Source organism: Thamnophis sirtalis, unplaced genomic scaffold (genome assembly GCF_051295495.1).
Source record: "Thamnophis sirtalis isolate CommonGarterSnake01/CBP01778 unplaced genomic scaffold, rThaSir2_p1.2 scaffold_2, whole genome shotgun sequence".
NCBI classification, from domain to species: domain Eukaryota; kingdom Metazoa; phylum Chordata; class Lepidosauria; order Squamata; family Natricidae; genus Thamnophis; species Thamnophis sirtalis.
This window is the reverse complement of record NW_028261382.1, coordinates 60,608,756-60,633,419: the sequence shown is the minus strand read 5'-3', so window position 1 is coordinate 60,633,419 and position 24,664 is coordinate 60,608,756. Positions and strand designations below refer to the sequence as shown.

Here is a 24,664-nt window from a genome sequence, read left to right as displayed (position 1 = left end):
TCCGCATCCCTCCCTTTCAAGAGGGAGCGGGCTATTCTAAACAAGGTGGCTGGGCGCGATTCAGCGGATGCAATAAGAGCGGTAAAATGCGCAGATTTTGCCACCCGTATTGCCACGAGATAGGTCCTGATAAAGGCTCTCATCAGTGCTCGGTCTGATTCGGAGTTACTGGCCCTCCAGCGGCGCTCTAGGCATCTCTTTTGGCGCTTATCTCCCGGAGTTCCTCAGTAAACCAAGGAGCTCTCCTGGATCCACTACCTCAGAGAGGCCGTAAAGGCGCAATCCAGTTTAGAGCCCCCGCCGCCGCTGTATTCCAAGCAGCGACTAAGAACTCTATCGGATTGTGGACTAGAGTGTCAGGTATTTCTCCAAGCGCAGTCTGAAATCCCATAGGGTCCATCAGGCACCTGGGGCGGAACCACCTAATCGGTTCCTCCTCCCTACAGTGGGAGATTGGTCTCCGAAAGTCAAGCCTCAGTAGGAAGTGATCAGACCATGACAAGGACAAGATTTTAATGCCCCTCAAATCTAGATCACGTCTCCACTGCTCCAAGAGGAATATGAGGTCGAGTGTGTGCCCCGCTGAGTGAGTCGGACCCTGGATACTTGGGTCAAGTCCATGGCCGTCATGGAAGCCATGAACTCCTGCGCCTCATCAGAGTGTCCACCGAGCGAAGGCAAGTTGAAGTCCCCCAGGACCATAAGCCTAGGGAACTCTACCGCCAGCTCGGCTACTGACTCGAGGAGCGAGGGGAGGCCTGTTGTAACGCTGTTGGGAGGAAGGTACGTTAGCAACAAGCCCACTTGACCCTCAAGGTCCAACTTCACCAATAAGGACTCACACCTGACAAGCTCCGGAGCAGGGATCCTACGAGGGAATAATGACCCTCGGATGATGATAGTCACTCCCCCACCCCTTTCCTGGGGTCGCGGCTGATGAAGCACCTGAAATCCTTCTGGGCACATTTCAGTGAGGGGGACTCCTCCCTCCGGGCCCAGCCAGGTTTCAGTAATACATGCCAGGTCTGCCCCCTCGTCTAATATTAGGTCCCGGACAAGGGGAGCCTTGTGAACCACAGACCTGGCATTTAGCAACAACAGCCTGAGACCAGGGCCCTAACCACTCTCACCATCTGGCCTTGGAGTGGAACTAACAGGGCCGGAAGGAGGGATCACTGCGACGTAGCGAACCCTCCTCCCCCGGTAATGGCTACCCTGAAGTTCCCACCGTACCTGCCCCTCCCCATCGTGACCGTAATGTTCCGGCCCACTCCCGTAATTGTAGACACCCCCCCCCGAAGCCTCTGCTCTCTCCGGCAGGCTATCAATCTCAATCATTCTAGGACGGGAGATAGGCCTGGGCCCCCTACCACTTCTGCAATGGCACTCAGTGGAGGAGGCACCCAGTTGTTCTCCCAGTCCCCTCATGCATACACAGTCACTCACTCATACAGTCCCCACAAGTCAGATTAAAATTACAAAAATACAGTGACAATAAAATAATAAGTGGGTACAAACATACATCAAACATACATCACATACATACCACATACATATCCCACACAAAAGAAAAAGGAAAAATTGCACAGATGTTAAAGATGCAGAGTGCGTATAAAGTTTGTGGCAGAATCACAGTTCAGGTGATGGAGTTTTAACGGTGCTAAAAAAGGGATAGTTCTACTTCTCTCTGTCCTATAGAGTAAGATGGAATAAGATGGTATAGCAGGGGGTCTTACCCCCTACTGTATTTGTTTCCAGGGAGTAAGAGAGTAAGTAATTTATTTATCTATCTATCTATCTATCTATCTATCTATCTATCTATCTATCTATCTAGATTGATTGATTGATTGATTGATTGAAAAAGAAGAGGAGGAGGAAGAGGAGGAGAAGGAGGGGGGCTTGTTGTTAATACTTCTAACTTTAACACTTATCTCCCATACTGAAATGAGATTTGAAACAGGCTAAATGGGATTGCAAGGCAGTACTACAAACTATCAGGGAGAACTCATATATAAGGTAAAGGTAAAGGTTCCCCTCACACATATGTGCTAATTGTTCCTGACTCTAGGGGGCAGTGCTCATTTCCGTTTCAAAGCCAAAGAGCCAGCGCTGTCCGCAGATGTCTCCATGGTCATGTGGCCGGCATGACACAATGCCGAAGGCGCACGGAACGCTGTTCCCTTCCCACCAAAGGTGGTCCCTCTTTTTCTACTTGCATTTTTTACGTGCTCTAGAACTGCTAGGTTGGCAGAAGCTGGGACAAGTCACAGGAGCTCACTCTGTTACGCGGCACTAGGGATTCAAACTGCTGAACTGCCAACCTCAGAGCTCCTGTGACTTGCCCCAGCTTCTGGCAACCTAGCACTTTGAAAGCATTTAAAAAATGCAAGTAGAAAAATAGGGACCACCTTTGGTGGGAAGGGAACAGTGTTCTGTGCGCTTTCAGGGTTTAGTCATGCCGGCCACATGACCATGGAGATGTCTTCGGATAGCGCTGGCTCTTCGGCTTTGAAACTGAGATGAGCACCACCCCCTAGAGTCAGGAAAGGCTAGCACGTATGTGCAAGGGAACGTTTACCTTTACCCCATATAAAATAGTTTAATTTCCAGTATTAAGGGATAGGTTTTCCTGCTGGTCATCAATTTTAAGACGTACCCCTGGGAAGTTTCTGCATAAAAACCTTCTGAAACGGAGGTGAAACCAAGATGGAAAAAATATATATATCCAGAGATGATTTTAATTGAATTGGCTAACAATACAAAAAGCAGCGATTAAAGCCCCCTTGCAGAAGTTATTCAATACAATACAATAGCAGAGTTGGAAGGGACCTTGGAGGTCTTCTAGTCCAACCCCCTGCCTAGGCAGGAAACCCTATACCGCTTCAGACAAATGGCTATCCAACCTCTTCTTAAAGACTTCCAGTGTTGGGGCATTCACAACTTCTGGAGGCAACTTCTGTCCCACTGATCAATTGTTCTAACTGTCAGGAAATTTCTCCTCAGTTCTAAGTTGCTTCTCTCCTTGATTAGTTTCCACCCATTGCTTCTTGTTCTACCCTCAGGTGCCTTGGAGAATAGTTTGACTATAAGCAGGTATACATTCCCCATTCCCCTGAAAGTAAGACCTCCCCGGATAATAAGCCTAATCAGGCTTTTGAGCGCATGCCCTAAAACAAGCCCTCCCTGAAAATATTGCGACACAGCAGTAGCCATGAGGTGGCCACGCTCGCCACCTCCTGCACCTCAAAAATAATAAGATCTGCCCCAAAATAAGGCCAAGCGCTTATTTCAGGGGTCAAAAGAAAATAAGAACCCTGTCTTATTTTTGGGAAAACACGGTATGTGCATAAGAAATGAGTATAAATAGATGGGAACAGTAGAACAGGGATGGTAGGCTGGTGTGCTTATGATGCCCCCTTACAGACCTCTTGGGAATGGGGTGAGGTCCACGGTTGACAGTTGAAGGTTGAAGCTATGGGGCTTTAAGGATGTAACAATGGAGTCGGGTGGTGCATTCCAGGCGTTGACCACTCTGTTGCTGAAAGTTGTATTTTCTGCAATCGAGTTTAGAGTGGTTTACCTTGAGTTTGTATCGATTGTTTGCCCGAGTATTATTGAGGTTGAAGCCGAAGTAGTTGTTGACAGGTAGGACATTGTAGTAGCCAATTTTGTGTACTATGCTTAGATCAGACTGTAGGCGGTGTACTTCTAGGTTGTCCAAGCCCAAAATTTGGAGCCTTGTGGCATAAGGGATTTGTTGCAAGCAGAGGAGTGGAGGACTCTTCTCGTGAAATACCTCTGGACTGTATTAATGTCCGATATACAGTGTGGATTGCAGGCAGATGAGCTGTATTCGAGAATTGGTCTGGCAAAGGTTTTGTATGCCCTGGTTAGCAGCGCAATGTTACTGGAATAGAAGCTTCGCAACATTAGGTTAACAACTCTTCATGCCAGAGCCGAGGTGGCGCAGTGGTTAAATGCAGCACTGCAGGCTACTTCAGCTGACTGCAGTTCAGCAGTTTGGCTGTTCAAATCCCACCAGGCTCAAGGTTGACTCAGCCTTCCACCCTTCCGAGGTGGGTAAAATGAGGACCCAGATTGTTGTTGGGGGCAATATGCTGACCCTATAAACTGCTTAGAGAGGGCTGAAAGCCCTATGAAGCGGTATATAAGTCTAACTATTGCTATTGCTACTATTGCTTTTGGGCAATTTTTATTTTATTTTTTAAGAAAAAAGGACAAAGAAGAAGGTTCAATTTCCACGAAGTCAGGAATTCTGACTTCCTTAACAGAAAAATCCACCATTCAGGTTTCTGCTTATTCAAATACTTTTTAAAAAAACCAGAAGTAGGGGGGGGGAAAACCCTAATCCTTACTTTGGATGGTTTGCCAAATGGCAGAAACATCTAAAAAAAAAAACACATCCCCAACAACCCAAAAACCTTCGAAGCTGTGCCAAGAAAGGCGAATTCTGATCCCCTGCTTTGATTAGAGATTTCGCACTAAAGAGATGTTTGCAGGAAGAAAAATATACAGTAGCAGAAATTTCAAAGCTTTGGATCAACATGAAACATTCTGCCTTATAAAGCCAGTTTGTAGGGGAATTTTGTTTTTTTTAAAGGCTGATTCAAATGGATCAAAATTTAAACAATGGGCTCGATGTTTATTTGCCCTTTTGCTGCTCTATATGGGGACAGGCCTTTTGTTAAAACTACCCGTGAACATTTAATGCAAAAATAAGCGCCGAAGATTTACAAGCTGGTAACGCCAAGGCGAAAGGAGGTGAAACCAACTAATCAACTGTGGTTTTCTGGAGGGCAAGATGCTTAAAGAAAGTTTTAAAACTCTCCATTTCTTTAAATGTAAAGAAGACGATTTAATTCAGTGTTTTTCATCAACCTTAGCAACACTGTGCAGACTTCAACTCCCAGAATTCCTCAGCCAGTGTGTTTTGAGATGGGTGGATGTTAACTCCCAGAATTCCACAGCCAAGATGCTTTAAGATGGGTGGACTTCAACTCCCAGAATTCCCCAGCCAGGATGCTTTAAGATGGGTGGACTTCAACTCCCAGAATTCCCCAGCCAGGATGCTTTAAGATGGATGGACTTCAACTCCCAGAATTCCCCAGCCAGGATGCTTTAAGATGGATGGACTTCAACTCACAGAATTCCCCAGCCAGGATGCTTTAAGATGGATGGACTTCAACTCCCAGAATTCCCCAGCCAGGATGCTTTAAGATGGATGGACTTCAACTCACAGAATTCCCCAGCCAGGATGCTTTAAGATGGATAGACTTCAACTCCCAGAATTCCCCAGCCAGGATGCTTTAAGATGGATGGACTTCAACTCCCAGAATTCCCCAGCCAGAATGCTTTAAGATGGGTAGACTTCAACTCCCAGAATTCCCCAGCCAGAATGGTTTAAGATGGGTGGACTTCAACTCCCAGAATTCCCCAGCCAGGATGCTTTAAGATGGATGGACTTCAACTCCCAGAATTCCCCAGAAAAACGGATACATTACCCTTCTCTTCAGTCGTTCCCTTTCCTTCAAAGTTAAAGTGTCGGCCTTCGCTATGACAGGGACAATATTCACTTTCCCGTGAATTGCCTTCATGAATTCCACATCCAAAGGTTTCAATCTGGAAAATAAAAAAAGATATTAAAAAAAAGTTATACAACAACAAATCCACTGGATGATTTTTCACTTAACATCAAGCCAGGATCTATGGATGGATTGTCCACAATGCCACACTGCCGGGAACACATATATTTAGGAAGCCTAATAGATCATATTCGGGCCAGGAGGACCCGTCGCTTCACCTATAGAAATTCACTTGGAGGATTCTATCCTGTTGCTTTCAATCTGACCTACCTTGCAAGGTTGTTTCTGTATGGGCAAAATGGGTGGGGGCTCCACTTCTGAGCATCCCTTTATTAAACTCTCAAAGGAAAAGCTAGGAAGCAAATACATAATTTGAACAAAATGTTCACCAATAGAATATTTGTAGCTCAGGTGAACTGTGGGGTGCCTGATACCCTCTGAGCTTGGTTGTTTCCTTGAGGCGTTTCACGACCCAACGAGGTAGTATCATCAGTGCTGGAAGGGAGTGTGGGGTCTGGTCTTTCTTTATATACAATAGCTTGCTTGCAGAGAGTAAACCCCACTCCTCTCTAGCGTTGATGATGTTACCTAGTTGGGTCATGAAATGTTTTGCAAGAAAACTACCAAGCTCAGAGAACCTTTACCGTTACCTTATATAAAATGGCTTAGTATTAAGGGATAGGTTTTCCTGCTGGTCATCAATTTTAAGACATACCCCTGGGAAGTTTCTGCATAAAACTCTTCTGAAACAGAGGTGAAACCAAGATGGAAAAAAATATATATCCAGAGATGATTTTAATTGAATTGGCTAACAATACAAAAAGCAGCAATTAAAGCGTGGCACGTCAAAACCGCGGTCCACTAAAGCGCGCCCGATTAAAGCGCGTACGTGACGTCATCAGCAGCGCGACAAGAAAGAAAAAGGGCGCTTTAAAAAGCGCTTTTAAAGCAAGCCGATTCACATAAAGGTAAGGGTTAGGGTTAGGGTTAGGTTTAGGGTTACGTTAAGCGTTAGGGTTAGGGTTAGGTTAAGGGTTAGCGTTAGGTTTAGGGTTAGGTTAAGGGTTAGGTTTAGGGTTAGGTTAAGGGTTAGCGTTAGGTTTAGGGTTAGGTTTGGGGGGGTTAGGTTTAGATTTACGCATTAATTTTAAGTTTACCGCTCACAGCGTGCTGTTTTCATCGCGCTGTGATGACGTCACGTACGCGCTTTCGTCGAGCGCGCTTTAGTCTACCGCGGTTTTGTGGTGGAACCGATTAAAGCCCCCTTGCAGAAAGTTATTCAATACAATACAATAGCAGAGTTGGAAGGGACCTTGGAGGTCTTCTAGTCCAACCCCCTGCCTAGGCAGGAAACCCTATACCGTTTCAGACAAATGGCTATCCAACCTCTTCTTAAAGACTTCCAGTGTTGGGGCATTCACAACTTCTGGAGGCAACTTCTGTTCCACTGATTAATTGTCCCAACTGTCAGGAAATTTCTCCTCAGTTCTAAGTTGCTTCTCTCCTTGATTAGTTTCCACCCATTGCTTCTTGTTCTGCCCTCAGGTGTCTTGGAGAATAGCTTGACTCCCTCTTCTTTGGGGCAACCCCTGAGATATTGGAAGACTGTTATCATGTCTCCCCTAGTCCTTCTTTTCATTAAACTAGACATACCCAGTTCCTGCAACTGTTCCTCATATGTTTTAGCCTCCAGTCCCCTAATTGCTCTTCTCTGCACTCTTTCTAGAGTCTCCACATCTTTTCTACACCCTGGCGACCAAAACTGAATGCACTATTCCAAGTGTGGCCTTCCCAAGGCCTTATAAAGTGGTATTAACACTTGACGTGATCTTGATTCTATCCCTCTGTTGATGCAGCCTAGAACTGTGTTGGCTTTTTTGGCAGCTGCTGCACACGGCTGGCTATTATTTAAAAGGTTGTCCACTAGATTCCAAGATCCATTTCACAGTTACTACTGTTGAGCAAGGCACCACCTATACTGTACCTGTGCATTTAGTTTTTCTTGCCTAAATGTAGAACCTTACTCTTTTCACCACTGAGTTTCATTTTGTTAAGATAGAAATCCAATGGGGAGGCTTCAATTCAGTGAGGCTTAGGAGTGAAACTTTTCTCCTGGGACGTTAAAAATGAACAAAACACCTTAATACTTACCCGTGTCCAAAAGGGGAAATGAAATAGAAGCAGCAATGCACTCGATTGTCTACAATATGGCGCCTATTCAAGCCGCTCTCATCGTGAAGGTACCTTTCAAACTGGTTGTCGATATAATGGATGATGGTTTTGAAACTAGGCCAAGAAGAGAGAGAAGGAAGAAACAATTTTTACAATGCTAGTACTTTGGGCATGCTTTTAGTCCTGTGATGCCGAACCTATGGCCCCCAAATGCCACAGGCGGCACACAGTACTCTCTGCAGGCACACAAGCCATCCCCCCATCTCAGCTCCACTGTGCATGCGCGCATGCCTCTGGCCGGCCGGCTAGTTTTGGGGTCTCTGCTGTGCATGCACGAGGGCACATGTGGGAGGTGTGGATGCATGCGGGGAGATGCAATGTGCATGCACGGGGTGGAACACAAGGGCAGGGGTGCATGCGCATGCATGGGGGCGTAGGGGTCGCGCACCCATTGCAACAGCGTCAAAAAGGTTAGCCATCACTGTTCTAATCTGAACTACCTCTCAAAGCGGACCGCTAAGGCGATTGTGGCGACTTATGGTAAACCACTGTGGACTTTTTGCGAATGAAATACAACCACAGACTGAACAATGGGTTTTGAAGTTTAATTTGGTTTTACCGGTGAAGTTATGTTTCCATATAGTGAGATAGATGCCAAGCTAAGTGGGATGGGTAAACTGTTTTGTAGAAATGTGTGCCTGCTTTAGAAGGGGAGGGGAGTTATTTAAAATATATTTATCTGTATTCAACAGGGGGGATAAGCTATATATATAAAAGCCAAATACTGCTCACTCAACACAAAATCTCCAGAACCGTAAAGCCTACAAATTTGAAATTTGGCACATATGTTTCTCTTGGCTTCTAGGTGTTTCCCAAGAAAAGATTTTTCAAAATGACCATCAGATCATCAGTATTCCTTATATAGTAATTAACACACTCTGTTGCTAAGGAGTTCTACTCCCCCTCCCCACCCGAAAAGAACTCTGTTCCAACTGCCAGTTGCCTCACGTTCCATTACCTCAGTTCAAACTGGAAGAAGTTCCACTCCTTCACTCAGGAGAAGTCTGGGGCTCCTTACAGTACTAAACGTCGGTACCTCAGCAAAATGTTTATGCCTTCCACCTATGGAAATACTTCTGGACTCAAGGTGGCGGGATGGATATTCCCTTATGTGTTTCAATCACCGACCACCACTGAGCCAACGGATTATGAACCAAATTTCTCCTGCATAGCTCGATCACATAGTTTTGTTGTGAAGCACAGGTATCCAGCTAGTATGTATGTATGTATGTATGTATGTATGTATGTATGTATGTATGTATGTATATGTATGTACATACATATATGTGTGTGTGTATGCATGTATGTGTGTGTATATATGTGTATGTGTATGTGTATGTGTGTGTATAGATAGATAGATAGATAGATAGATAGATAGATAGATAGATAGATAGATAGATAGATAGATAGATAGATAGATAGTTTTGGGTTTTTTTTTGAATGCACATTTTTTGTGTTGCTTTTTCTTCTTTCCCTCTTTTTGGAAGTTTGTATTTTAATGTTTTGAATAAAATAAAATTTGGATTTAAAAAAATCAAGGCTGACACATAGATGATGATTTTTTTATTAGCTTCTCTCGCGTGCCGAAATTCGGGGGAAGGTAATTTTCTAGGAATCTTCCATTGTTCCTCTTAACCATACCTGGCTTTGTGACTGGGGAAACACCTGTCTTTAAATGAGACATCAGCAGCCTCCATGAGATGAGGTCATATCCTGTTCTCTGCATTAGAACAGCAAAGGGAGACGAGTTTCTTTTTTACTTGTTGGGGGGGGGGGGAACGGCACGCATCTAACATCAGGGAGATAGATTAACTCTTCCTAGCCAAAGGAAGTTCGGGAGACACATTCATGCTCACAACCGCTTTGCAAAAGAGAGATTTTTTTTATGAATGGGCAATTCATTCTGAACGAAAGATGGCAAATACAGTCTGTCTGTCAGTTTTCCAAGTAATGCACCCACAGAAAACAAACTCCGAGGCACTCGGGTGCCTCAAGTGGCACACCGAGCCATCTCTCCAGGCACACGATCCGTTCTCCGTTGCTCTTCGGGGTTCCAGCATGCTGGCCAGCTGGTTTTCATGGGCTTGGGAGCGCCAGAAACTGGAAGAGCAGTTGAGCGGTGCGCAAATGCACATCGGGAAGATGATCTTCTGGTTTCTGTTGCGAACATGCACATGTGAAGACCAGCTGACCAGGGACGCCCAAAACCGGAAGATCATCTTCCCACTGTGCGCATGCACAGAGTTGCCAGACAAAGGGAACAGCTAAGGAACAAGGATCAGCTTGGGAGTAAAGCCACAGGTGGAAAATTATTGGCCCCTCCCAGAGGGAATAAAAGAGGAGCGAAAGGGGAGTGGAGTTTGCAGGAGACCATTAGTTCATTCCTGCCTTCTTGCCAAGTATTGCGGCGTCTGAAAGATATCGGCCTGGCCAATCTCCAAGCCTGATAAAGGGCGGTAATTGTGAACTATCTTGAAAGACTTTGAGAGAGGAAAGACTTTGCTGGAGAGGAATTCACTGTAAATGAAATAAAAGGGGTTTCTTGGGACGAGGACTCAGCTTCGTGCCGCTGGGGGAAGCCTAGGTCAGAACACCCGTGACCGACCCAGATTGGTTCCCGCATCATCCTCCATGCCGTGAGAAACCTTGTAAGGTGATGAATAGTAAAAAGACGTCGCCTTCCTATTGGTTGGTGAGAGAAAGGAAAAGGAAGACTCCAGCAGACAGGGTTTTTTGTGGATTTTTAAAAAATAAACGATTGTTTCTACAATCCTTTGAATTCTCTGCAGCAAGTTCGACCGCACGACGTAACGCTGGGCCTTAGAACGTCTTGTTCCTCCCACCCAATGTTTAGCGTCTCCCTCCCAGACACCCCCCCCCAAAAAAGGAAAGCAGAATTTTCAGATCTGCAGAACTTCAAGAAATCTTTCCAAAGAATAAACACAAGCAGCGGAATACAATCAACAGGAAATTCTTCTGACAACACAATGGCCGAGGTCCAGCCATTCAGAGATTCAAAGGGAAGGGTCAAGCGAGATTTACCGGCAACGAGAAGGTGACGTCATTGGAAGGATAGGCAGAGCTGAGAATGGCACAAGGAAGACCAGAGATAGGTCAATTTGTTGTTGTTTTTTTTGGGGGGGGGGCAACACTTACCAGTTTTGGCTGTTGATGGCATCTCCGTAGCCCGGAGTGTCCACGACGGTCAAACGTAGCTTGACCCCTCGCTCTTCAATTTCGACAGTCGATGCTTCGATCTGAACTGTCCTTTCGATCTTTTCTATCGGAGAAAGAGGGGGGGGGGGAACGTTAAACCCCCGAAGTCCCATTGCCTTTTGAAAAAGCACCTTTGGGGGACAACCGTGACCTGGAGGATTGAGAATCTCCATAGATGTTCAACCCCAGCACTACACAGCTCTGCATAATTCTTCGTTAGAATTCAGGGGGGGGGGGGGAGTTTAAAAAGGGCCGCACACCTAGAAGTGGCCACGGTTGGGAGCGCTGGTTGGAAAGGCTACCAAAGGGGACTTGGGACCTCAGCAAAGGTTGGGGGTTGGCCCTTTCAGCTTAAAGAAAGGAAGGTGAAACTGGAATCATATGAAATTGTTTGGAATCGGATGGATTAGAAGACCTCCAAGGTCCCTTCCAACTCTGTTATTCTATTCCATTCCATTCCTATTCCTATTCTTATTTCTATTCTGTTCTATTTTATCTTCTCTTCCTATTTTATCTTCTTTTCTATTCTATTTTCTATTCTATTCTCTGTTCCTATGCTATGCTATTCCTATTCTATCTTCTGTTCTATTCTATTTTCTATTCTCTATTCTATTATCTGTTACAATTCTATGCTATGCTATTCCTATTCCATCTTCTATTCTATTTTCTATTCTATTCTCTGTTCCGATTCTATTCTATTCCATTCCATGCTATGCTATTCCTATTCTATCTTCTGTTCTATTCTATTCTCTATTCTCTGTTCCAATTTTATGCTATGCTATGCTATTCCATCTTCTATTCTATTTTCTATTCTCTATTCTATTCTCTGTTGATTCTATTCCATTCCATTCCATCTATGCTATTCTATGCTATGCTATTCCTATTCTATCTTCTATTCTATTCTCTGTTCCGATTCTATTCTATTCTATTCCATTCCATGCTATGTTATGCTATTCCTATTCCATCTTCTATTCTATTTTCTATTCTATTCTCTGTTCCGATTCTATTCTATTCTCTGTTGATTCTATTCCATTCCATTCCATCTATGCTATTCTATGCTATGCTATGCTATTCCTATTCTATCTTCTGTTCTATTCTATTTTCTACTCTATTCTCTGTTCTGATTCTATTCCTACTCCTATTCTATTCCTATTCCTATTCTGTTCTATTCTATTTTCTATTCTATTCTCTGTTTCTATCCTATCCTATCCCATCCTACTCTACCCTACCCTACTCTATTCAAATGGTGTTTCTCAATCTTGGCAATTTTAAGGCCTTCAACTCCCGAAATTCCCCAGCCACATACTTCCGGGAGATGAATCCCAGATATTTTTAAAATTACCTCCAGCTCCAGGGATGTAACGTTCAGGGTACAGATCCGTCAGGAATAAACTGTTAATTAAAGTGGATTTGCCCAAACCGGATTCTCCTGTTAAATAAGAGGAATATTTAATCCCTGGGATAATTTTTCTACCATTCCATGTAAGCGGCAGATTTGTCAAATGATCAAATTTCCCTTCCCCCCCCCTTGTTTTTTAAGACAGCATTATCAAAAGGCCTTATTACATTAGTCTTTTAAAAGTAATCTACAAATGCATTTGAACTCTAGTGCTGGAGAAGACTCCTGCGAGTCCCTTGGACCGCAAGGCCATCCAACTGGTCAGTCCTAGAGGAGATCCACCCTGACTGCTCTTTAGAAAGCCAGATCTTGAAGAGGAAACTCAAGTACTTTGGCCACCTAATGAGAAGGAAGGACTCCCTGGAGAAGAGCCTCATGCTGGGAATGATGGAGGGCAAAAGAAGAATGGCAGAGAAGGAGGTGGCTGGATGGAGTCACTGAAGCAGTTGGCGTGAGCTTCAATGGACTACAGAGGATGGTAGAGGATAGGAAGGCCTGGAGGAATGTTGTCCATGGGGTTGCGATGGGTCGGACACAACTATAGCAATAGCAATAGCAGTTAGACTTATATACCACTTCATAGGGCTTTCAGCCCTCTCTAAGCGGTTTACAGAGTCAGCATATCGCCCCCACAGTCTGGGTCCTCATTTCACCCACCTCGGAAGGATGGAAGGCTGAGTCAACCTTGAGCTGGTGAGATTTGAACCACTGAACTGCAGATAACAGTCAGCTGAAGTGGCCTGCAGTACTGCACTCTAACCACTGCGCCACCTCGGCTCTCAACTTTGCAACTAACAACAAGAAATGCAGGCTTTTGTTCACATTTTAAATCTGGTCCACAGATTTCTCGGAAATACAGGTATTCTTCGACTTTTGGGCACAACGGAGCCCAGAATTTCTGTTGCTAAGTGAGACATGGGGCAAATGGAACTTTGCCCCATTTTACAACCTTTCTTGCCACAGCTATTTGGTGAATCACTGCAGCTGTTAAGCTAGCAACATGGCTGTTAAGTGAATCTGGCTTCCCTATTGACCTATTGCTGGTCAGAAGGTTGCAAAAGGGGATCCCCATTACACCACCACCACCACCACCGGGATGCTGCAACCATCATAAACATGAACCAGTTGCCAAGCGTCTGGATTTTGATCACTGACTTTTGGGATGTTGCAATGGTTATAAGTGTGAAAAGTGTTCAAAAGTGTTCAAAAGTCACTTTTTTTCAATGCTGTTGTAGCTTAGAATGGTCGCTAAATGAATTGTTGTAAGTCAAGGACCATTTCTACCACAATTATTTCAGAAACACAATGCCACTTATTCCTCGAATGCATCGTGGAAGAAGCCTAAGGTAGGGTTGTGGGACCCCAGCAGAGCCGGCAGCAGATTCGGACAGTGAGGAGGTTGGGGAGGAACCTGGGCCAGTCCTGGAGTCTGGGGAAGGCTCCGATGAGGACTCTGTGTCGGAGGCAGAGAGGGGGCCAGGACCGTCTGACAGTTATCAGCTGCCTTCGGAGTCAGAGATCAGTGGGGCAGAAGAACAGCTGGAGCCTGTTCCCGATGTATGCATGCACAGAGCTGCCAGGAGAAGGGAACAGCTAAGGAACAAGGGTCGACTTGGGAATAAAGCCACAGGTGGATGCTGAATGGCCCCTCCCAGAGGAAATAAAAGAGGAGCGAAAGGGGAGTGGAGTTTGCAGGAAGCCATTAGTTTAATCCATTAGGGTGAAGATCTGTTCCTGACTTCTTGCCAAGGAATTGCTGCTACAGCGTGTCATTTGGAAGATATTAGCCTGACAGCTCTCCGATAAAGGTCTGTAGTTGTGAAATTTCTTCTAAAGACTGTTGGCCGGGACTTTACTGGAGAGGAATTCACTTTAAAACTAAATAAAAGGAGTTTTATCAGGACAAGGAGTCGTGCTTTTGGGGAGCCTAGGTCAGAACAGGTAGCTGCCACCGAGGAAGAGTGAAATCAGAATCATACCACCGAAATCCCTTTTTCTAAATCCCCTCCTTCCTAAATCCTGTGCCAAAAACAGGACTGTGAACTCAGTGGCTTCTCTTGTCACATTGCCATTTCAATGCACTGCTTTTGACCCTAAAAGATTTGAGTCATTTCTCTAAAACAGGAAGGAATGAGCAAAAGTATGTCCCTCTTGGGACACATCTCCTTTGGACGTTCTTGCAAACTGACTTGGATACACAACCATTTTTCTTTAAGCTTCTGCGCTACTCTGAAAAGCAGAAGCTGACAAGAATGAATCTTGCTAGAAAAACAACCCAAACAGAAGAGGACAGCGCCATTTTCTCCTCTGGCTGAGAATTCTTTCTTCTTTAGTTAGAAACTAGCTGATAACCTGGCGTTGCTTCAGTATTTATTTATCCTAATCCATACATTTGTCGTCCAAAATAATCCCGGACCAAGAGTAATTTCTAATGCTGGGTTTCCCCCGTTACCAGAGGGAGGCCCCTTGTGGAGTACTGTGAAGCCGTTAACATGGCAAATCCACTGTGCTGCACAGTAGAAGCCATTTTACGGCAGTACGGTAGAAGCCATTTTAAGGCACAACAGGCGGTATCTTAAGAGGACACCTCCTCCGAGGGGTGTTAGGGATGTCTTACCCCCCACAGTGTTTGTTTCCAGGGAGTAAGTCATATGTGTACCACTTCTGGTTGAAATTGCTCGAGGCGTTCCAGAGTTATGCTGGAACATATATACACACAACTATTTAGATAGATGATAGAGATAGATAGATAGATAGATAGATAGATAGATAGATAGATAGATAGATAGATAGACAGACAGACAGACAGACAGACAGACAGACAGACAGACAGACAGACAGACAGACAAATATAGGTAGGTAGGTAGGTAGGTAGGTAGGTAGGTAGGTAGGTAGGTAGGTAGATAGATAGATAGATAGATAGATAGATAGATAGATAGATAGATAGATAGATAGATAGATAGATAGATAGATAGATCGATCTGCATGTATGGGAATCTGTTTTTCTTTTGTTCTCCTAACAATCGTCTTAGGGGGAGATAAATTTGATCCTGGATGCTAAGGATCATTGTAAAGTCACAAAGGGATTTAATCCAGGTTACAAGTCCATAATTGCTACACCATACTGCTTCTCACTGTATTTTATTTAGTGATGTGATTCCAGGAATTTGCAGAACACCTTATCAAAACCCTTAGATGGCTTATGTTGATAAAACCAAGAAAGAAATGCTATAAAAAGTATAAATTATGTTTACAAGTATAAAATTGATCATCTTCATCACACAAACGGGGAAAAAAACCAGATACTTTTCAAAAAAAGCACCCACAATTATACGGCACCCTATGCTCCAATGGACTATTAATGCTAGCCACAACATGATGGCTGTTACATGAGTTTTATGACCTTTCTTGCAATAATCACCACAGTTTTTAAGTTAGTAACATGGTTGTTAAGTGCATCTGGCTTCCCCATCGACTTTGTTTGTCAGAAGGTCACAAAAGGGGAACATGTGATCCTAAGACACTGCAACCATCATAAATATGAGTCGGTGGCCAGGTGTCTGAACTTTGATCATGTGACCATGGGAATGCCCAACAGTTGTTAAGTGTGAAAAACAGCCGTGCCACTTTTTTTCAGGGGCATTTTAACTTGGAACTAAATGGACTGTTGTATGTTGAGGACTCGATCGTTTTCGATAAGTCAATGGCCATGATTTAATTGTTAAATAATCGTGCATGATATGGAAAATCAAATCCACATACCGACAACCATGAGGGTGAATTCAAACCCTTTCTTGACTGACTTCCGGTGGACTTGGTTGGGGAGATTGGCAAACCCCACATATCCAGCCGAGTCAGAAAACTGGAATGAGAAATCAAGAATGAAAGCAGCGAATTGGAGGCAGAATTCATGAAAACGCACCAACGTTGGAAAGTTGCAAGCTTGAGAGCAGCTTCTTAAAAGAAGAACATTAGACTAGGCTAGACTAGACTTATTTATTAGCCAAGTGTGATTGGACACACAAGGAATTTGTCTTCGGTGCATAAGCTCTCCTTGCAAATTAAAGCTAAAAGCGATAAATCACGATCACAGTCATCATAAAAATACATTCATCACAAATCATAAGATGCAACACTTAGTGCTAGAATCAACAGAAATGGTACTAGGAAACAAAATAAAACAATCTAAACCGTAAAGATATAAGGAACAAAATTATAGTCATGAATAGAAGAGGAGATAGGTCGTAGGAAAAATGAGAAGAAGAATAGTAATACAGTCTTAATAAATAGTTTGGCAGTGTTTTGGGAATTAGTTGTTTCACAGAGTGATGGCATGGGGAGAAAACTGTCCTTGGGTCTCATTGTTCTGGTGTACAGTGCCCTATAGGGTCGTTTTCAGGGTAGAAGTTCAGGATGTGGTTCAGGATGTGAGAGGTCTCTAGATATTTTCACAGATATTTTCACATACAAGGAAAATTAGCACGCTCAATCATGCCTTTAGAGCAGTGTTCCTCAATCATGGCGACTTTAAGAGGGGTGTGTCTATGCTGGCTGGGGGATTCTGGGAGCTGAAGTCCACAACCTCTTAAAGCCGCCATGGTTGAGCAACACTCCAGACCCAAGTTACAACAGAAATCATGTATTTCCTGTTTCCTTTTCCTGGCTAGTGGGGGAGGATGAGGAACATGATTTAGGAGAAGATCTCTTTGTAAGAACCATGCAGAGTCTCTGTGGACTCCCATTGCAAGGAAGTAGGGGGCTAGTTTTACTTCCTCTTCTTACTGCTTCTTGAGAATCTGAGGTAAAAAGTTTGGAAAAGCATTCAGTTTCACCCTGCTGGGAGATCTCAACTTTCTATTCGACCCAAAACCCACTTAAAAATCAAACTGGATTGGCTGCGCAGCCACCATCATCCACAGCATACTGCATGTTTTACTCTTTCACTGCCAGATAACAGTGGAAAAAAACAAGAAAAATCTTTTTTTTAAATAGCCATTTATATTTAATGAGTATATGCTGAGGGCTTAACATAACAGTTGTTTTTTTTCAAATTGAGAAGCATTCAATTGTAAATAGCCCTAATCATCTCATGGCTTGACTACTGCAATATACTCTACATGGGGCTGCCCTTGGAGACTGTCCAGAATGCCACAGGATGTTCGGCGTGTGTGTGTTTTTTTTAATGTTTTATTGTTTACTTTTATGGCTTTATTTTAATTTTTCCAAGAAAAATCTTTTGTTAACTATCCTTTGGCTTGAAAACTCACTTTATGATTAAAGTGTTGAGCTGTGGAAGAGGGAGAAAGCAGGATATTCAGCCAATGTTACACTAAAGATTCATATCCCAGTTGTTATCCACTGTTCTCTAGAATGGATTCAGCTATTTATGGATAATTTTCTATTCCCCTTCCCCCTTCAGTCTGTTCAAAAGAAAACAAGCAAAGTAGAATGAGTAAAGCTGGATGATTTCAGGTTATTAAAGTGGCTTATTTATTTAAACAACGATTCTCTAAAATTTATTCCAGCTGTTCTTTTGCCTACTTCCCGCCCCAAAGAGATTGCAAAATGCAGCCTTTAAAACCCTAAAAACCCCAAATAAAACATTGAAAGCTAAGAATTGTTTTGATGGGCTATGTCCCAAGTTTTAACTCACCTTTACTTTTTCAGCAGGCTGAGACATTTTCCTGCACACCAAATTTCTAAAGCCTGCAGGGGGGAAAAAACACAGAACATTTAGATGCTAAATCTGAATCTTATTCATTAGTCTTTTCCATTGTATGATGCTGGAATCCAGAGAGACAAACACATTCATATACACTGAATGTCTATTTTCCTGAACTCAAATAAAAGTGAGGTATATTTTTTTTTAAAAAGGCTACATATTCAGGGGTGAGTCACATGGAATATATCATTAAATGACAAATATTTTAAGTTTTTTCATTCTACCCCACCCAAGAGAGTGTATTCCAGCGAATGAGTCATGTTCGTGTTTAGTAACAACGAAGTACAAATTGAACACTTTTTGGTACACCGCGGCGGCTAGCTACACACAGAATGTGAATTACTTAATCCATTTGAGCAGAAGGTGGCTGAGTTCATATGCAGAGAATCATACAATTCTGTTTTATAAGCCATAAAATCTTCCGCTGCACCATAGAGAGTATTTTAACTTACTGTGCCTGTGTCTGGTTTGCTAATTGCACAGTGGCAGATAGGGCAGGCTCCAGAGGGTCAACATCATTGCCCAGAGGATCATTGGTTGCCCTCTCCCCTCTTTGGAAGAGCTTTATAGCTCCCACTGCCTTAAGGAAGCTCAAAACATTCTTAAAAATCCATCTCATCCTGGGCACCCTTATTTTTTTGAACTATTACCATCTGGCAGGTGGTACAGGACAGTAAAAAGAAAGACAAACAGGCTGAAAAACAGCTTCTATCCCCGAGCAGTAACTATGCCGAATCCTACTGTATAGTGCAATATGAATGCAATATCAGGGATTTTCAATTGTATGGAATGTGAAGGATGTGTGTTTGTGTTTTATTTTTATAGTTACAATGTACACTGAAGATGGTATTTAATTTCATTGTACAAGGTGAAATGACAATAAAGTAAACTAAAACTAAACTAAATAAAAGAGACAATCCCTAGTCGTTCCCGACTCTAGGGGGCGGTGATCATCTCCGTTTCAAAGCCAAAGAGCCAGCACTGTCCGAAGACGTCTCCCTGGTCATGTGGCCGGCACGACTCAATGCCAAAGGCGCATGGAACGCTGTTATCTTCCCACCAAAGGTGGTTCCTATTTTTCTACTTGCATTTTTTACGTGCTTTCGAACTGCGAGGTTGGCAGAAGCTGGGACAAGTCACGGGAGCTCACTCCGTTACGTGGCGCTAGGGATTCGAACCGCTGAACTGCCGACCCTTCTGATCAAGAAGCTCAGCGTCTTAGCCACGGAGCCACCGCATCGCATATCTCCTGCATAGCAAGAGTAAAAAGAAACCAATTCAGATTGGTTTCCTATTGATTAAAAATTTGATTGTTCTAATTTTTAAGAAGCAGAGCAAGGATAACAGCCTTCACTGACATATTCCAGCTTGTTTTAAAACCTTTAATCCTACTTTACAAATCGGACTATCAAGAAAAGAAAAGGAAAGGAAAGGAAAGGAAAGAAAGAAAAGAAAGAAAAATGAAAGAATGGAATGGAATGGAATAGAATAGAACAGAACAGAATAGAACAGAACTGGAAGGGACCTTGGAGGTCTTCTAATCCAGCCCCCTGCTCATTGTTACAGGAATTATGGGCGTAAGTTCTACTAGTCATTAAACAAATCACCGCATGACAGTGCCTGGTTTTACAACCTTTTTCAGAGCAGTCATTAAACGAATATGGGCAGTCATTAAATGAATGCCACAATTGTTCGACGTTAAGAAAATCCATTGTCCGCAATGGGTATGTTTGCCAGTAACCAAAATACTAACTTATAGCAAAATATGCCCCAACTGTGGGAACTTCAAACCCACATCCTAAGTAGTCATGGGGAGATCTGTCAGAATAGGGGTGGCACACACAAGGCCCGCAGCAGGGGTGAAATTCAGCAGGTTCTGACCGGTTCTGCAGAACCGGTAACGAAATTTTGAGTACTTCAGAGAACCGGAAAATACCACCTCTGGCTGGCCCCGCCCGGATCTATTCTCTGCCCTTCGAGTCCCAGCTGATCAGGAGGGAATGGGGATTTTGCAATATCCTTCCCCTGCCACACCCACCAAGCCATGCCCACAGAACCAGTAGTAAAAAAAAAATGAATTTCACCACTGGCCCACAGGCCAGATCCAGCCCATGGGGTGCTTAAATCAGGCCGCGCGGCCGGCCTGGAAATATTAAAGGACTGGCCCACGTGGCCTCTGGCGGCCACGTGGCTCAACACCCCCCGTTTTCAGCCTGAACGGCTTCCTGCAGCACTCTGCTGGCCAAAACAGGGTGTGTGGAAGCACACAAGCCCCCCCCTGCGCCCCCTTTTGGCAAGCAGGATGTCGCAGGAGGCCATCCTGGCCAAAAATGGGGCATAGGGGGGCACACGTGGTTCCCCCCCAACGTTTTGGCCAGCAGGGTGCTGCAGGAGGAGTCTGTCCCGTTTTCCCCCAACAGCGGAAAACTACAATGCTGATCCAGCTGTCGAAGGAATCCAGTTCGACACTCCTGCATCAGAACTTCAAATTGCCGCTACGCAGCCAGTCGTAACTTGTGGGCTACCCGCCTTTTTTTTTTTTTTTTTTTTTTTGAATCCCGGGTTGCAAAAATTCAAATCAGGGGCACCAAAATCTCTTTCAAACGAAGGGGAGGACACGAACATCCGAGGGAGGGGGTGGTGGTCCGGCAGATGCTAATTTTGGACGCAGGTTTGCGACGGTTGGTGCGTGGACGTGCCTGGGTTTTTATATGAAACGTATTGTTCCTTTATTTAGACTAGCGATAGCCGCTGAAGAGGAAAGGCACAAGACATGTCAGCGCTGCGGGGTTTTGTCACCCGTCCCTCCAGCCTGAAAGGCAGGAAGTGACCTATAGAAAGACACCTGCGAGGCCCAACACAGATGCTTTCCTGTTGCGAGGAAAGGCAGGATGCAACCCAAAGCTGCAGAGGGAGGCGTGGGGTGGTGGTGAAAAAAAACAGGTCAGGGAATTGCTCGCACTCCAGGAAAATGGTTAATGGTGTGTGCTTTGCACCTTTTTTTTTTCAGTTTCCCCTATTGCCAAGCAGTGTGAGTCATTACACACACGCCTCCGAGACAGAGAATTGAACTAATGAATTGAACTAACTGTTCTCCTGCAAACTCCCCTCCCCTTTCGTCCCTCTTTTATTTCCTCTGGGAGGGGCCATTCATCGTCCACCTGTGGCTTTATTCCCAAGCCAACCCGTTCTTTAGCTGTTCCCTTCGTCTGGCCACTCTGCACATGCACACACTGGGAACAGGCTCCAGCTGTTCTTCTGCCTCACTGATGTCCGACTCCGAAGGCAGCTGATAACTGTCAGACGGTCCTGGCCCCCTCTCTGCCTTCGACACAGAGCCATCATCAGAGCCTTCCCCAGACTCCAGGATTGGCCCATCTTCCTCCCCAACCTCCTCACTGTCTGAGTCTGCTCCCAGTTCCTCTGGCAGGCCACAACCTCCATGCCAGTTGCCATGGATTTCGATCACGTGACCATGGGAATGCTGCAACCATCATAAACATGAGCCAGTGGCCAAGCATGATGATCACATGACCCCGGAGGTGCTGCAATGGTCGTAAGTGTGAAAAACTGTCACTTTTTTCATGGCATTTTTGTCACTGTAACTCTGAACTGTCACTAAATGGAACTATTGTAAGTCGAGGGTTACCTCTATGGAAAGGAAAGGAATATCCTTTAAGTCAGCACAGCTTAATCCTGAATTTTAAGGGTGAAACAGGTCAATAATGGGACTCTACTCTTTGAGGCATCAAATTTTACATCAAATACTTTTGCTTTGTAACAAACAAAGCATGTATGCACACCAGAACAACCAGACCCAAGAATAGTTGTTTTCCCAAAGGCCATCACTCTGCTAAAGAAATAATTCCCTCAACACTGTCAAACTATTTACTAAGTCTGCATTACTGTTAATCTTCCCATCGTTCCTATCACCCTTCTCCACTTATGACTGCAGGACTGTAACTTTGTTGCTTGTATCCTTACAATTTATATTGTTTCCTAATATGATTTGATTGCTTATTTGTACCCTATGATTTTCAAGTGCTATACCTTATAATTCGTGACAAATGTATCTTGTGTTTTGGTACATCTGCACCAAAGACAAATTCCTTGTGTGTCCAATCACACTTGGCCAATAAAGAATTCTATTCTATTCTATTCTATTTATATTGAAATTGATTGTTTCCCGATTGCTTATTTGTACCCCATGACTCTCATTAAGTGCTATACCTTATAATTCATGACAAATGTATCTTGTCTTTTTATGTTCACTGAGAGCATCTGCATCAAAGACAAATTCCTTGTGTGTCCAATCACACTTGGCCAATAAAGAAGTCTATTTCTATTCTAAATCCATTCCTCTATTCTATTCTCAATTCTTATTCTATTCTATCCTATCCTATCCTTATTCTTATTTTATTCTATTATCAATTCTTATTCTATTCTATTCTATATTCTCTATTCTTTTCTATTCTGTTCTGTTCTGTTCTATTCTATTCTCTATTCTATTCTATTCCATTTTATTCCATTCTATTCTATTCTAACATTGTTGTATCCAATATTTTGGCTTTGTAGCCAATACTTTTGTATACAACGCTTACATTTTTGTATCAAATACTCCTCTTAATAATAAATAAAAGCTTTGCTACAGTTTCCTTAAAAATCAAAGAAGCAATTAAAGGGGGCTTATTTTTCAAACCCATTCCAGCATCTTTGGATCAATTAAGAGAATTATTTTAGCTGCAACACATTTTCAATTGTCGCTTATCCCTGACCACCACCCACATACAAACACAAAGGCAGCAAAACACTGCAGCTGAACAAACAACAGCTTTCAGTAGTCTTTGGATTCATTCCCAGATATTTTTCCCGGAGGTCAGCTGGATAGTTAAATCAGATTTGCTCTTAAGCCCTGAATGGTAGCCAACTCAAACCCTTTGGCCTCCAAAAGTCCTGGCACTCAGCACCCTGAGTTGTAGTAAAATATTTGTAATTTAATTAAAGAAATCTTTTGGTCCAAAAAAACCAGCGAGAAAAGTACAAGTTTTTTTTAACTTTCTCTGATACTTAAGTAATATTCATTAATAATGGGAAGGAATCTATTATGTCCCCATATTTAGCTTTTGTTGTTAGTTGCGAAGTCATGTCCGACCCATCGCAACCCCATGGACAATGCTCCTCCAGGCCTTCCTGTCCTCTACCATCTTCTGGAGTCCATTGAAGCTCACACCGACTCCTTTGGTGACTCCATCCAGCCACCTCCCTCTCTGCCGTCCCCTTCTTCTTTTGCCCTCCATCGTTCTCCAGGGAGTCCTTCCTTCTCATTAGGTGGCCAAAGTACTTGAGTTTCCTTTTCAGGATCTGGCCTTCTACAGAGCAGTCAGGGTTGGTCTCCTCTAGGACTGACCGGTTGGATGTCCTTGCAGTCCAAGGGACTCGCAGGAGTCTTCTCCAGCACCAGAGTTCAAAGGCCTCCATTCTTTGGCACTCAGCCTTTATTATGGTCCAACCTTCATAGCCATACATTGCAATATTCAGGGTGGAGGGAAGCGCCACTGGTGGCAAAGGGCCTCATTCCAGGGGACTGCATCATGGCCTGGAACTGCCTGACCATCTCAGCCCGCTGAGCCTCCAGGCACCGGCATCTGCCCTTGCACTCCCGCAGGTCTTCCCTCTGCTTGGAAACCCTAAGCTCGTAGTCCTCAGTGAGGTGCTTCTGCTGAGCCTCCTTCTCAGTCAGATCCAATTTGAACTGAGCTGTTTTGCCAACTCTTTCTCTGGCAGCTGCTTAGCTCCAGCAACTGTTTCCTGTTGGGGCTCTAAGGAGCCCGGGCGGGCAGGTGTGGAGTGCTGGGAGGGGAGGGGCGAATAGAGGCTGGTGAGATGCCCCTCGACGGGAGTGACATCAAGTTAGCCACGCCCACCCAGTCACATGACCACCTGGCCACGCCCACCCAGCCAGTCATTAGGCAGATCCTATTAGTGGTCCACGGGATTTTAAATTATGAATTATAAATGGATTGTAAATTTAGTGGTACCTGAGGTCCAAAAGATTGGGGATTCCTGTTCCAAGGTCCTTTCCAACTCTGTTATATTATTCTATTCTATGGTTTGCTTATAGTTTGTTTCATTACCCCCAATTGGAAACGGACCTATTTTTACCTTATGTAACTTGACTAGTCACCCGTTTCCAAAGATGACTCCTGAACTTTATGTCTTGTACCAAGAGACATCCGGACTTTGACAGAACAGCGTTTTGAGTGTTAAGAGACTTAAAGAATGTCAAAGATCAAGGGCAGCCTGTCTTATTCAGCTCAACTTGAGCCCCCTGGAAGATGCTGTCATGCCAGAATCGCAGTATGAGATGGTGGCCTCCTGCAGGAAGGAAGCCAACTCATTTCCTTTGTAACTCCAGGATACCAAAAAAAATAAATATACCAGCTGGCATTTGAGGATTTCCCTCTCTGACCGTAGCAAAATGAAATATTATAT

At 44.0% G+C, this 24,664-nt stretch overlaps 1 protein-coding gene across 1 annotated transcript in view; it reads right to left on the bottom strand.

Annotated features, from left to right (window-relative positions):
* Positions 1-24,664, bottom strand: part of LOC106556692 (septin-2) — a 58,926-nt gene that overhangs the window by 29,989 nt on the left and 4,273 nt on the right. The window contains exons 2-7 of the mRNA XM_087705734.1: positions 18,104-18,156; positions 16,213-16,312; positions 12,394-12,480; positions 10,992-11,115; positions 7,755-7,889; positions 5,523-5,640 (exon numbers count right to left, since the gene is read on the bottom strand). Coding sequence (XP_087561860.1) covers positions 5,523-5,640; positions 7,755-7,889; positions 10,992-11,115; positions 12,394-12,480; positions 16,213-16,312; positions 18,104-18,130 — 591 coding nt within the window. The 5' untranslated portion in view covers positions 18,131-18,156. The remainder of the gene's footprint in view (positions 1-5,522; positions 5,641-7,754; positions 7,890-10,991; positions 11,116-12,393; positions 12,481-16,212; positions 16,313-18,103; positions 18,157-24,664) is intronic.